General features: G+C 41.3%; 1 protein-coding gene across 11 annotated transcripts in view; it reads left to right on the top strand.

Annotated features, from left to right (window-relative positions):
- ofcc1 (orofacial cleft 1 candidate 1) overlaps positions 1–15,571 on the top strand; it is an 86,536-nt gene that overhangs the window by 15,611 nt on the left and 55,354 nt on the right. For 7 of the 11 annotated variants that reach the window (XM_068582411.1, XM_068582409.1, XM_068582408.1 and 4 more), the window contains 8 exons: positions 2,265–2,369; positions 3,015–3,098; positions 5,806–6,030; positions 6,323–6,420; positions 7,860–7,946; positions 8,311–8,387; positions 9,677–9,803; positions 14,607–14,849. In XM_068582411.1, coding sequence (XP_068438512.1) covers positions 2,265–2,369; positions 3,015–3,098; positions 5,806–6,030; positions 6,323–6,420; positions 7,860–7,946; positions 8,311–8,387; positions 9,677–9,803; positions 14,607–14,849 — 1,046 coding nt within the window. The remainder of the gene's footprint in view (positions 1–2,264; positions 2,370–3,014; positions 3,099–5,805; positions 6,031–6,322; positions 6,421–7,859; positions 7,947–8,310; positions 8,388–9,676; positions 9,804–14,606; positions 14,850–15,571) is intronic. The other 4 variants (XM_068582414.1, XM_068582407.1, XM_068582406.1 and 1 more) reach the window with 3 other exon arrangements.

Here is a 15,571-nt window from a genome sequence, read left to right as displayed (position 1 = left end):
TCAGTTTTTTTCATGTATGTGTGTGTGTTTTTTAACTGGGATTGTGTTAGCTACTTTTTCATGTGTGTGTATTATCAACAGAGTCGAGCGTCTTTGAGCAGAGCACAGATTCACTTTGAGTTCAGTTTCCCAAAAGGAAAGGGTTGTCTCACAGCAAGCTAAAGTGGTAAATATATTCTAAATATAGCATACACTAAAACAGATATTGTTTTCTTCTTTAGTTGAGCTTTTCTAATACGTTTAGCTGCTGCAACGTCCAAATCAGTGTCATGCTTTGTCCTAATGTTGTCGTCTTTTCTCCACACTGGGGCCGGGCCGACCCTTATATTGTAGGTCATACACTGATTATGGATAAGCACCTCAAACAACCGCACATCCAAAGTTTAAAATAGGAATAAAGTTCATCAAATGAAGAATGCACAGCTAAGCATATTCTCAAAAGTTTGTTTTATTGGGCAAAGCAGATCCACTCTGCACCGCTATAGACTCTTTTCAAACATATATTGACATGCTGATGAGGGAAGTTACTGATTTTCCTCTCTTCTTTTTTGTTCTATTAATTGGAAATGCTAATTAGGCCACTTACCATACCCTGGAAGCATACAAAATGAACTTAACCATATGGTAGTTTAATGATATTAGAACTAAGGAAAATATGAAATACTTCATATCAGCACAGTCACAATGTCATGTGTTTTTGTTATTAACAGGGTTCTGTCAAGTCCCCTCACACCCTCTTGTGACATGCATGTCTCAAAGGGCATTTTAAATATATCACACGCTATGTGTTTTACAAGTTTATAACCTTATTTCTTTGTGGTAATAACACTGAATATATGATTTACAAAAACAAACTATGAATCACAAACGCAAAATGAGCCCTTCTTCTGAGTGTGAATATGCAGAACAGTGCAGTGACTCGTGGGCCTTTATTGGAAGATCACGAAGGCAAATTGTTCCATGTTTGTGACACTTCTATTTGGCCTCAACCGAAGTCTTACATCATCTCTCAATCTCTTCAAGTTACTGATAATGTGCACATGAGAACAGAGAATTGAAATTTTCATTAGAGGGATGAACTGGAGGACAGCCAGACTATTTAGGTAAATCACAGATATGATTCAAAAGGCGATCCACGGAGCCACCACCATTATGCAAATTTGTGTTTGAAAAAAGGGTTTCATAACCTCAGAGCTATTTGCAGAGAAATTGTTCAAACTCTTTGTTAACGATGTAGAGGGATTTAACGTGTGAATTTCACACTCGATTTATGGCACCGTCGAGAAGTCATACGGCTCCTCCTCTTTTAATACTTTTTTTTTCCAGTCTGACTCTTTAACTTAGAGTAAGAACAGTGTGTGGAAACCTCCAGCAAGATATTTAATATGAGCTCAAAATAATTTTCAGGTAGTGGCCTAGTGGGCCAGCGGTGCTGCTATGCAAACACACTTACTCACATTTTTATGCATGCAAGCGCCGATACCCACAGACTTCTATAAAGGCCATCCTTGTGCGGAATATATGACATGATTTAAAGCACCATGCTTTTTTTTTCTTTTTTTTTGCCCGACAACCTAAGAAATACAAGTAAAGCAATTTAGATTGGAGTGAAATATTCAAGGGCTGTAATGAGAATGATTTGGGGTTAAGAAAGCTGCTTGGTGGGGTGTACCCTTAATACAAAGAGCCCTGGAGCCATTGGATTCCCATAAACTCTGCAGAGCAGACTTGATACCCATAGGTCAATGATCGCTAATAAGAAGTCAATGAGACATGGGCTCAGGTTATTTTCCTTTGGATCTGCTCCTCCAAACTTGCCCGGTCCTCTGGGCCGCTGACCTCAGAGTATTTAGAAGGTATTGTCTTTGAAATTCCAGGTACTTTTGAGCTTGTAGACTTTCTCATTAGTTCCTTTTGAACACGGCAAACATATGGCAGTCGTATTTAAGAGATTGCCTGCCGTGACCTTTTGCGGCATGCTAATTAGGCCCCAGAGCACCGCAGGCCGCGCAGAGTAGCACTGAGAAACCCAGCAGTGTCTTTGCCAGTTCTCTCTTTCTGCCTCTGTACTCCTGGCTCATCATGGCTCTGCCTTATCTGGTAGCAGCCGCTGCCCTTCGACAGTGTGGGTTTCAAAATTAACATTTCGCTTCATGTGCTTCTAATAACCACGAACCTGAACCTGTACAACCCTCCTCCCCCACCCTCCCCCCCATTGCCAACTCCCAACCCCTCTTTCTCTTGCCTCTCGCACTTTTCCACAGGAAATAAACGTGACCAAAATTACTTTGACCCGTCGTCGGCTGGGCAGACAGACCCAAGGCATTGCGGGACGGCTGGGGTCAGCGCTGAAGATGAGCTAGAATTAAGTATGTCATTCTCTGTCATAATAGTTCTCCTCGGTTCATTAAAGTGAGGTGAGAGAGATCGCCGGTAGCAGGCCGCCATTTGTGACGGCAGGACGGTCTATGTAAATACACCGAGTGATGGCGTCGCAAGATTGGCTACCCGACTCGCTGTCATTGACGAAGGTCACGTATTATTGGTCAGCCGTCATTTCGCCAGGGTTTTTTTTCTTTCCCCTGTCAAATGACACACGCAGAGCCACATCAATAGTTTGCAGCCCCCTCCTAAAGTAGGCCTATTAAAAGCAAGCTCTTGGGAGCCAAGTAATATGCATGTTATAATGAAACATGGCTATTAATGGAGAAGCCATTTCACCTGTATCTTTTGGATATCACTGCCGTGTAATATCAAAGGATTCACCAAACCAAATCTCATCACATGATGACAGGCCGGCTAACAGGCATGTTAATGCTCCTATTTCATTATCCCTCTGCATACACTTGATTCTCACCCCTCTCCAGCCACGGCTAATATCTGTGGTTTGCATGTTAAGATGTGGTTTAGATTGACTTGTCTGATAAGTAGAAAGTAATTTTGAGGCACAGAAATGCATAATTTTCCATCACCTTTAGAGCGTATACTCAATTTATAATTGTTTTGACTTGTAGCCATATTGAATGCTGATGAAAACAGACTGTATCAAAGGATGTCTGCATTGCTGGATGAGGAGGACACCTTCATAAATATACCTGGTATGTATTCCTATATTACTGTACTTATGTATCTTGGTAATTGCTAATCAAACAAGCAACTATATAATATTTACCACTTTAATTCGGAACAATTACTTTACCTTTCCATTGCATTACTTAAATTTAGAATTATTATTAATTTATTTTACATTTTGGGACGTATAATGTTTATTTGATTCCTTGTGAGCACTGTTTACCTGACATGTCCTGATTTAGAAAAATGTATCTGATTTTAAGTAAAATGTTTCCATATCTGTTCACTGCTGTTTAATGGTGTTAATATTTAGTGTATTCACTCAATTTACACACTTTAGAACGAGATACATATTTTTGTGGACATATTGATAAAACAGTCCCCGTTTGAATCATTGGAGCCACTGTGTACCACCTTCAGGTCGCAGTGACACAGTCACAGTCACAAGTTAGAGCGTCTTCATCACCTGTACTGTATTTCACAGTGAAACTAAATATTTTAGCGGTGTACATTTACTAGAGGGATTTAAATCAAATCCTTTGCATTATATTTACCACGAAAAACGGGGATACTCAGATTGTGATACTGAGCTACAGGACTGTTTAGTCCACACACACACACAACTCCCTCAACTATTATAGATGCAGATACATATCAAGGGAGAGATGAAAGGAACACATACAGTAAAGTTAGTTTATTATAACCACTGTGTCTCATTTATTTGGATTATTTTACGCACACGCCCCACAGTGCAGGATGAGTCATCAAACATTTGACACCATAACAGAAACTAAAGACGCTCTAACTCCCATTTGAATGGGACTTTTAGGTACAGCATCTTTAGGTTAAGCTACAGACAGTGAACCCATGAACAACCCAGACAAAAATAAGACGCGACTCACACTGAAAGCAGCACTAACGTAGAACAAAGAATAAGACTAGAAATGGACCGTCACTTGAAGTCAGCTTTCCAAGCACAGCCATTGTCTCACAGTAGGCGTGCCTTTTCTCATTAGCTCGGTTTCATTTAAATATGTAGCCAACCAGGCAACATTGAGGTGGTTTAAGCTTAGCATTGTTCTGGGTGAAGACAGTCGCACAAGATCCTGTTGACATGACGCACATCTTCCTTGTAATTCCAGCGCACAAGTGATGGGTTTAGGCCCGCTTCAACACGGTAGAATTTAGCCGGCTCGTATTATTTGCCATTGTCTCGGATTTAGCTGTACCAGCGAGATTAGCAGCCCCATCCATTGTCTTGGAATGTTCATGAAATCCCACCGAAAAAGTAAAGAGGATCTTGGATTAACAGTTCCTCCATGCAATAGGCTGAGCGGCTGGGTAGAGGAGAGAGAGGGAGAGAGAGAGCCCTCACTTCTGTACAGTTGGAGTCCAACTGCGGTGACTGCCAGTAAGCACTTCACCGAGCGACAATAGGCTTCGTGACAATCACCTTATGCTGTTGTATGAATGCCTCCCACCGGTGGAGGCCCCACGTCTTCTGTGCAGCTGCAGCGCAGTGTATGTCAGTCCTGATCCTGACATTTTGTGACTGCTTCTCAGGCTTTTGTCTTGGCTTCTATAGCCCGCCATAAAGCACCATGCACATTTCACAAGAAAGAGCATGAATACGACAAAGTATTAATGAAATGGACAGTGGCCAGTGCTGTAGACATTTCCTCAAAAAATAAAAATTCCTCGAGAAATCCCTTCTGTCTGTCTAAGATCTTCAGTTCATCCTTTTTATCGTGATACAGTTGACTGCTTTGGCTTGGAGATGAAAGAACGCAGACTAGTATTCTATTCATTCTAGTTCTCGGTAAGACGTTAGGCATTGATATCAGCTTCTACGTGAAAAGCATTAGTCAGTAACCGCTTTGGCTGGTGTGCATGTTGGACTGCACACGTTGAACACACAGACGCTCAAAGGAATACCTCTTGCTTTCTACCTAGGCGGTGCAGCAACACTGAAAAGACACAAAGCAAGCAGGTTAGACACTGTAGATTATGTTTCACTGCTGCCGGTAATGAATTATAGTTTACTTACCAAAAAACCACCTCACATATGGTACAAAAGACAAACTTTCTTTCATCGTATAGGCCCGTTGTTCACAGTTTAACGAGCTTAAGAGCTATATGCAAAAAAACCCACCTCATCTTCCTTTTGATTTCTTGCTTAGTAACACATTAGATTTCATTTCTTTAGCCTCACTTCAACCTGATGTATCCTAGTCTACATCTGCTCATAAGTTTAACAAACCTTCCGGTGTGTAATTCATTATTAAGTTCTAGTTGTGCATGTGGTCATAGTTTTTTGCACAATTTCAAATGAACGTTATGTGATATTTCTACTTAAAAACCACAGACAACTGTGATCATATTAGCAAAATAATAGCGAAACAGGCTATTGTGGTTCTTGTGTAATAGGCCTTGTAGAACTAAGGTCTTGTTTCAATATGAATATATCAAGATCAGGATTCATGGCACCAATGCTTTAGGAGTGGGCTTGAATATGATACCTTGGTTTTGTGAATGTTCATATTGTGTTCATGTGAGTTGCTGTCCACTGTCCACCTGCACAAATGTCTGTATATACATACTCATCTCTGAGTGTCTTTTTCTGGATGTGGTAAGTATGCACATCCATCAGTATGTTTATGCATGTGTGTGTGTGTGTGTGTGTGTGTGTGTGTGTGTGTGTGCGCGCATGCTCATTGATGCGTATCTCTCCAGGTACGCTGCCAGCCTCCAGGGATGAGGAGGTGTTGGAGGTGAAGGCGGGTGATCCGGTGCTTCAGCGGCGACTGCCGCTCCACGGTGGTGGTGATGCCTCGGGCTCCCGGCCCTCCCAGGCCCACGCCGTTGCCAAAATCCAGGCTGAGGCTAGTGCTGGGCAGGGAGGAGAGGCTGGACTCAAAGCAGGGAGGATGGTAATGGCCAGAGAAACCACTGTAAAAAGTAATGCTATGCTTTTATTTATGTTTTATCCATCATGTGCTATTATGGTAATATTACACTATTATGTTTACTATGATAGGAACATGTATTTTATTTGAACATACATGCATTCATCCATAAAACTAGCAAGGAATCATTCCAGGAACTTGTAAACATGTGTGCAATTATTTGTCTCTGGACAATATTGTATTCCCTCATATGCACATGACATTATATTCAAACTGCTACAGTAGCAATGTGTTTTTTGATAAATATTATATAGTTTGTGATGCCACTGTATTATTTCTTGCAGTGAGCACAGCTGAGGAGGTGATCCCCCACTACGCCCAGCAGCTGAGGGAGCGTGTGCGGCCTGACATGATCACGCTTGGCAGCCTTTCACTGCAGCAGGTCAGGGCTACAAAGAGGAATATCTGTGTCATCATCCCATATTCACCAGCACATCAGCCATGTCCATTATGCTGTGTATCAGTGGCTTTTGGCTAATGGACATTGTGTGTGTGTGTGTGTGTGTGTGTGTGTGTGTGTGTGTGTGTGTGTGTGTGTCTGTGTGTGTGTGTTAGTGTACATTTATCCATTTTGTCTGTATGTGTGTATGTGGGTGTTGTATGTACCCGGCTTACCAATTTTCTTTCTCTTTTCTTCCATATTTGGTCGTCTTTTTGTCCCCAACCTTTTTTCCCCACCACCGCTACCTTTATAAAAGTTCTGCATTTCATTTTCATTGCAGATGAGCTCAATCTCAGCTGAATGCACTCATTTGAAATTTCTTTTTGTAGAACATGCTTTCATTCAAGGTTAGATAATTCATTCATCATCAGCTCAGAATGTGTGCATGGATTTCAACTGTATAATCTATGCTACATGTGATATCCTCACACAATTAACTTATTTGTGGAGACAGTTGTGTTCAGTCTTTGAACTTTGTTGTGCATTATTATGCATATTTGTCTATGACAGTAGCTGATTTCTGTCTTCCTTTACCCGTCTTATGGTCTTTTCAGGAAAAATAGAGCGTGACTACGTTTTATTTTCCAACTGAGGAGTAGGGGTATTGTGAACTAGCGTTAAGATCTGAAGCTCCTTTCAGCACAAGTGTTTGTATTCCATCATTTAGAAAAGAAATGGGAGGGGACACAAGAACATGGGTTTCCATTGTGTTGGCAAATCTCGATGGCAAAGACACCCAAACATTAACGCATATGTTCAAAGAATGCAGAACTTCTATCCACAGTATTTATAGTTCTAATCTCACTTGAAAAGAGAGTAAGAGTATCAAATTATATGAATAGAAAGTAAACATAATTGGGGGAAAAATGGTCCAACAATGTCTCACGATCACTTGGAAGCCACAGCAACAGTTGACTCATCCTCAGTGACTGGATAATATTACCGTCTACTGTGTACTGTATCAGTATTGGGATCAGCGTTATCTTATTCTGCCATAATATGTATGCGCTCTCCTACTGTTTCCACACCCACCTCCCATTGAAAGCACATTATCCACCAGAGATTTCACATCTATTTTAAAAATAATAGTGTTTTTCTTCTTTCTCTATTCTGCCGCACAAAGCCTCTACAGGGCGAGACGCTGTCACTTAGCAGTGTCAATGCGTCTGAATGGGGAGTGTGAATGTGCTGACTGAATGTAAAACCGGCAGAAATACTCATCAAACGCTACATGTCTTTAGGGCCTGGCTCAGTATCGATTGCCTGCAGATTGCATTACAGTTGCTCCTTGTGCTTAATTCTGCCATTATGGTGCACTGCACTGTTTCATAAAGCGGCATCCAAAGAAAGTGTGTATGTGTGTTTACACGGATTTTCAGCAAGCGGCTCAGAAGGGACCACTGAAGAGGAGGGAGTGGGCCAAGAGAAAGAAGAGACTAATGGCCTTCTTCACTGGGAATGCTAAGGTAAAGGCCCAAGTACTGTGTGTATATGCTGTATGAAGGAGTCCTCGCTCTTTTAGTTAAAGGCATAATAACCCACAGGACATTAACCAGGATGCTGTTTCGAGATAATTTTACAAGCTCAACAAATTGCTCCAATCTTTGTCTCTCTTGTCACATTTTGTCCATGACATTAGCCCGTTGAAGTCTTGTTCCTGAGCGCTTATCTTTTAAAATAATTTCATTACAATTAGTCACAAAAATGAATAATATCTGACATCCTTTAGAGTGACGTGGTGTTTACATGAAATTGTCAATTAGCTGATAATGTTAATGACTGTTAACAGAATAACAGTGTTTGTTAACATATCAGCTTTAATATTTAAAGGCGCCTCAGTCACAGAGAGACTGTGCCGAGGCAGCGGGAGAAGCGCCACAGCCCCGGCTGAACACGCTGCTTCAGTGGTAAGTCCAGCCCGTTCCATATTTCTCTCCGTACGTACAATTGATGTCACATGACTGTAATCTTTAATTGGGTGAAAGGCATTTGTGATTCCACGGAAATTGGAGAAGGAATGTAATTCATATGTCCTCTGCATGGCTTCCCCTGTTGATGGGCATTGCATTGTGGGTAGCATGGCTCGAGGTGACAGAAATCTGTCCATGTCATTGGGCTCGGAGGCGCATCAATTCTTGGTCCCTCCACTTTAGTCGGAGATCACACATCGAATCTCGTAGCGAGAGCGCCACGGGCGATCAGCTTAGCATGTTTAAGTTTTTAGCAATTACGGACTACCATGCTGGCTGACATGATAAAATCAAGAAACTACTGTACACATCAGTATCTTCCCTTGTGTTTGGTTGTTTTATGGGTGGGTGGTAGTCGGACACCAGCCCTGTCAGATTAATGTGGTTCGGAGTTTAGCGAGATGACCTCCTCTCGACAGCCTTGAACCCTGTAAATTCCTTCTGATATCAATGGTGGGTGGCTATTAGACATGGGAGACTTTCTATGCATCACCTAGGGCTACATCTGCCTGAAATTTAATGAGAAATGATTTCACTTTTTCTCTCCCTACGCCTATGAAAGGGAGAAAAAAAATAAAGAGGAGAGACGGGGAGCTGACTTGTGGTTTTTGTAACAAATGTGTAATTCATTTGTTTCCACTGTTTCTGATTTAATGGAGGTCGAGTAATTGCATTAGGAAGCACATTGTGCCTTGTTGTGAACTGATGAAAGCACATGTAATACTTTTGATAGGCGAACAGTAAGGAGGGAGAGAGGGAGAGAGAAGAAAGAAAGAAAGACCCAGTGCCTGCCTTTGATGCCGAGCATTTATTTGCTGAATTATCCTTCCTTTTACAAGCATCTTATCCCCAGTCACAGGCAGGCCAGGGCCCCTGTGATATTGCTTTATTTTGAGGAATTAAGAGAGGTGGCGAGGAGACAGAGCGAAGCAACCGCTTATTACATTACCGCTGATAAGATTGAAAGGCCGAGAAAGGCAGAGAGAGAGAGAGAGAGAGAGAGAGAGAGAGAGAGAGAGAGAGAGAGAGAGAGAGAGAGAGAGAGAGAGAGAGAGAGAGAGAGAGAGAGAGAGACCCAGTGGAAAGTGTTTTGTTGTGTTGTTATTAGATTGAGCCTCAGTTTGCTACAGAGTGAAACAACAGAGAGTCCAAAATGCAGGTGGCTGTTTACCGGGTTAGCATCTTGTGTTCTTCTGTGTTGTATACGTGTGTTTGCATGTGTGTAGCAGCAGGACCATTGAAAACCCGTCACTCAGAGCGCTGGGGGAAGGCCAAGAGGAAGTGATGGCTAAATACGGGCATATGACGGAGCTCCCAGAATCCTCTTCTTCAGCATCACGGCCCCCGTGGCAGGTAAGATCTGCTAGCTGCTGAGACTGTGGACTAAGTTGAAAAAGAAAGCCCACAAACAGGAAGTGACACACCTTTAATTCTCTAAGCGGCTGAGAGGAACATATTGATTCCAAAGTGTTTACAAATCCTAAAATACATGCAGGGTTGTTTGTTCAAAAACAATGATGTAATTATGTGAAATCATGAGATGAATGGAGAAATAATACCCCATATTTTCTTTTTTTTCATATCCCTACACTCTATTCAGTACACTAATGGGTGGTGCATGTGCACATACCCACACAAAGACACATTCACATGCAGGCACCATACAGATGCTAACTATTCAGCCACATTATTTTTATACAGTATACAAAGATCTTTTTTTTCCTGCCTGCTTTGTGTGGATGTTGTCTGTGGTTTTAGGAATCTAAGTAGGAGGAAAAAGGAGTCTTTGGAGATGAAAAAGGGGAACAGAGGGAGAGGAGAGAACAGAGAACCAAGTGGGAAAGAGAGAAGGAAGCTGCAGCTTTAGCGGTAGCATCACCAGCTGTGGGAGGAGTGTGCTGTTGTGTTGCATCTGGGGATGAGGCTGCCATGCCACCATGCTGGCTTAAAGATGTAATGAATCTTCAGTCGGGGGCTTTCCTTCCAGGGTGACAACTGGCTTTGAGGAAGGTTGTAAATGCAGGGGAGATTGTGGTATAATTCCTCAGACTGGCGTTTGTGCCCCCCAGTCACCATTCGATTATCTCCCAAATTGCTGTGTTTCACTGAGATAAAGATTTTTTATGGCTTGCTGACTTGAAACAACCGGCACAGGCAGAATAGGGGGCAAAGAGGGAGAGGGGAAGAGAGAAAGAGAGAGAGAGAGAGAGAAAGCAATGGCCAAACCTGCCACGCATAGTAATTTCCTTTGGTAAATGACAAAATCTTTGTTTATATGACATTTCCCTAAAATTACTGCAGCGAGATGAATCTGAAATATAAAATGTCACATTTGGCATGCAAAACTATGAAAATATATTTCTGTGCAAAATTCATGGAGGCATTTAATTTAGAACGTGTTTAATAACTAAGGCAGCCTGCATCAGTAATCCTGCCCGGAGGTCCCAAAAAGATTGTCATATTTATTCTCTCCTTTCTTCACCCCCCTCCTTCATTCCGAAGCCAAAAAATTTTAAGGGTAAATGTTCATTGTTAATTAAGATTTACTAATTAAAATGAAAATAATTAACGAGAAAGCTTAATCTCTGAATATTAGCCCATACTTAGAAAGAAAGGAAGTTTTTGTATGTGGCATTTCCTGTCTCTATTAAGAGTGCATTTTGTGTGATCAGTCAATGTGTGGAAAGCCCTGAAAAGATATTTCAGCAAAAGGACGGCTGCTTGCCAGCAAAACCACGGAGGATCCCTCGCTAGAGCCTTTGATCTCATCTGTAGGAGTGCTGTAATGTTATGGCACTTTAGGCACAACTCAGGCTTGGGGCAAACAAACCACCTCTGATATGGAAAATTGGCTCACTTCACCTTTTACCTTCGCGTTGCTGTCGCTTACGTCGTCCGTGCATGCATGTGGGCCAGATAATAACAAAACCTCATAAAAACATACATAGTGAAAATTTGACACCGGTGTGATGTTATTGTTTTTTTTCTTCATTTTTTTATTTATTTATTTGCTTATTTTTGTCCTTTCTCATCTTCCTCCTCTTCCCTTTCCAGTCCTCATGCACACATCTCATTCCAGTGTGGGGGCTTGGAGGCCTCCATCACCTCCCCCCAAATGTGAGATGTGTGGGCTAAACCGCTTTGCCACCAATTATACTAATTTCACTTCTGCCTAAATTGTTTTTGTTGTTTTGGTATGCAAAGATGCACACAGTGGGGAGATTGAGGGGCATTACTGCAGGGCTCAGCACACACCTTCCCCCTCTGCCCCCCTTCACAGACGAGCAGAGCAATGGGCACAGCCAGCCGGCGTTAGGTTATTATGTGAAGCGTGCGGAAAAGGAAAGGGATAGTCTCTGTTTTTTTGGTGACAACATCGCACACAATATACTGTAAAACAGTATGAGTGTGTGTGTGTGTGTTTGTGTGTGTGTGTGTGTGTGTGTGTGTGTGTGCGCGCAAATGTAACCTAGAGTGCTACCATATCATTGATTGGAATTGAGGGCTTTAATTGCCAGACACTCAAAACTAGCCCGAGGGAGTTGGTCAACACGGTGTAAATTTGAGTACATAAAATGAATGTGCATTAAGTTGAAACTGAACAAGCATTAAGAGAAGCAACTTAGGTGATTAGAGAAAAAGAAATGCTGGCATTTAAGAAAGGAACCGATAGGGCAGGATAACATTGGGTATAATTGAATAGGAGGGGATACAATGTGACAGGATAGGAAAAAGGTGGGATGGAATAGGATTGGATAGGACAGGATGTGATTGAATGGAATGGATAGGATAGGTTGGGAAAAGATAAGTGTGGGATGTGATGGGATTGGACAATATAGCATGGTAAAAGAAAGGACAGGAGAAGATGGGATAGATAGGATAGGGTGGGGTAGGATGGGGTAGTGGGGAGGATTGGGCAGTATGGGATAGGAAACAATATAATAGGGTGGGACAGGATAGGATTGGATACAATAAATTATGCTTGGGTGGATGGGATAGGAGAAGAAAGGGAAGGATCGGAAAGCTTTGGTCAGGATAGCAATTTGATGATATGATTTTTTTTATATTTGCTGTACACAAGTGGAACATTTGGGTTTGATGAAAGCGGTGGAATCAAGGTGAAGCTTTCATCAGAAGGAATCTCATTCTGGTGAACATTAACGTCCATCTACAACAGCATAGCAATAGAGGGACAAAATGTCCAACCAGCCAAGAAACGGACACACCAACATTGCTTGTGAAGTTTAAAAACATATAAATGTTGATGAAGACCAAGTGGCTCTGTTTAAGCCAGATTGACTTTCCATTGAATGCTGTTCAACAGATGCCATAGGGGACAAAAGATTGAATGTGTATTTCTATTGTTCTACGATTATGTTTCATAAAAAAATAAAAAGATAAAATAAAAACTGTCTCACCAGCTTACCCTATTACTCATTTTAAGCCCTAAAAAAAGAAGCACATGTCACCAAAACAAACAAGCAAATAAACAACAAGTGGGCTGATTTAGCCTGAAGGTTAGTCGGATGAGCGTGCTACCAGAAGGTTGGTGTTCTGAAACCTTCATCTGAATGGGCAGTGTGGCCACGGGAAATAAATACCACTCTCAACTTTCGATAACAAGGAATGCTGATGTGCCCTTGAAGCAAGGCACTTAGCCCCTAAATGGTTGAATGGAGATCACCAGATGGAGGCCTGCAGCTGCACTGGCCATATCTTACATATATGACTGCTCGACTGCAGTTGGACAAAACCACTTCTGTTTTTCAGCAAACATACCTGTTAAAAAAAAAAAAGATGAGTCCTCCAAAAAATGGGGAATTACATCATCCATGCTCTTGTGCTGACGGAAAAGACTGTCTCCCTTCACTGTGGCCATGCTGTCTTATCTCCAGATGTGCATCCTAATTTTCTATTCATCATGTTGTGTGGGGGCTTGCATGCAGCAAGGTTGAGATATTCCTCTCACTTCACTCCTTCACCAAATTACATGCAACTCAATAGAGTAGTGCAGGGATGAGTCCTAAGACCTTGAAATGAGTGAGCATGTTTGGAATGGATTTTTTGTTAGATGCCTGAAATAAGATGTGCGGTTAATATAAGGTGAGGAGATTAAAAACCATGTGTTCTACAACTTTATGGTGCCCATGAAGTTGGTTTATTTTGGTATGTTTGGCTTTGTGGTCACAGTTAGTGGTTGTTGCTAATATTCTGCCGCCCTCATGTTTATAAAGAAAACAACACAATTTGACACACCTCTTCATTTAATGCAGTCAGTACAACACCACTGCAAACCTCAATAATAAAGATGAAATTACATAAATTGAACAACTCAAATGTCTTTAAAAAAATGGAGGTCTATCCTAAACAGCTGAAGTAAATATGACACAGAGCATTAGTTTCCATTTACCTACTTGAACACTGGTATATGTGACAGGGAGATTTCTATTTTAAATAACTCGTACGTATAAAAGAGGAGGTATTGCAAAGAACAGGACAAGTGATAAGTATCTAGTAAACTGTATTTACATAGCACTTTAAACAGTAGTTACACATGTAGATTAGCTTAGATACATATCTGTTGAAAGCATTTACAACGGCGGTCAATATGGAAGCTTCACACTGTTAACAAATTGTTTGTTTTAGAGGCAGGTAGACGAAAGGCGTTTACAGGTGCGTGACACACTTGTTGATGATTTAGTGGGAAAGTCCAACAACAAACAGACAGACTGGCTTTTAGCTTGACACAACTAAGTATCAATTGCAACACAGACATATGGTCTTCGTGTTTTCAGTGTGTTTGTGTCTCTGTCAAGCTCTAATATTGGGTATAATTGTAGAGTTGTGTGGATGTTGTGCGAGACAATACAACATCCATATTTTGTTTTGTGAGGTATTAAAGTTTTAACACAATTTGAATTCAATAGCTATAATTAGGTTTAATATTGCTTTCGTTTAAAGAGTAACATGTCCAGTACATTTACAGTTCTTCTATTAATCATCTGTACATTCATGAGTTCACTCCAGTGAGATGACAAATGGAGCAACCCGTCAGTCCAGCAATCCACAGTAATAAACTCAGTTGATGCGAGATATAAAAAGTAATAGACGAGATGCTGTAGTTAAATCTTATGTTCTGCACTTTGTGTGTTATAGGTGACACGGAGCACAAGCCCGCAGCCTGTGGAGGTGTGCGTGTGCTGCCTGAGAGCCACCAGAGACAAGCTGCCAAGGGGCCTCTACACTGTCAGCGTGGCCCTTCACCGCCGTCTCGGGGGCCCGGCTCTGGCCTGGTGCCGTGGGAAAGAGCAACAACAGTGGGCGGGGTCAACTGAGCCGGTGGAGCATCGGGGACGCTTCTGGGACACTGACCTGCACCTTAACCAGAGCCTATTCATGGTGAGGACATGCTGGACGAAAGCAAAGCAGGAATCAAAAAGCTTTTCTTTTTTTTTATTGTTTTTTAATACAATCCACAAGACATCAAAAATAGTAATAATTCAATTTAGATAGATTTATTGATCATTGAAGATAAATGAATCATGAGTCATAACTTCAGTCTGTGTTTAGTGTGTGGCAAAACCTAAATGGGATAATTCTTTAAAACAACTACATTTAGTATAAACTCCAAATGTTTGGTTTGCGGTCAGTATTGACATTTTCAATTAGGGTTGCAGATTTGAAAGAGAACATGGCTGCTGCAAGAGTGGTTCTATTGACACTAATGTGTTTTTATTTAACGAGGACAAGACAGAATCAGGCTGTGATTTGTGACTGTGCATTTAATTTAATAAGAATCCCTTAATTCATGCGATGCGTGGGGAAGCTGCTTTGAATATTTCTTTTATTTCCAGCAAAAATATTAGAATAAATATAAAACATCTCTTATCTAAAAGCAATTTTGACATTAACGGAACCTGAATTAAATCTCGCTAACTTCCAATGACATGGACGAAGCCTTTGATGTGAAATTCAATGGAACATTTTTGTAAAACGCAATCTTAAAAACCAACAGTCCCCTCAGATAAAAGCAAAGAATAGAACATGCTTTGCTAATATGACAGAACGGGCCATACCGCGTTTTTAGTTTTTGTATTTACCACAGTAATTCCAAATTCCTC

The sequence above is a fragment of the Clinocottus analis genome, unplaced genomic scaffold (genome assembly GCF_023055335.1).
Source record: "Clinocottus analis isolate CAN_PGR_092001 unplaced genomic scaffold, fCliAna1.0.p SCAF_18, whole genome shotgun sequence".
NCBI lineage: Eukaryota > Metazoa > Chordata > Actinopteri > Perciformes > Cottidae > Clinocottus > Clinocottus analis.
Note: the sequence above shows the minus strand (reverse complement) of the source record. Positions and strands in the feature narration are given on the sequence as shown.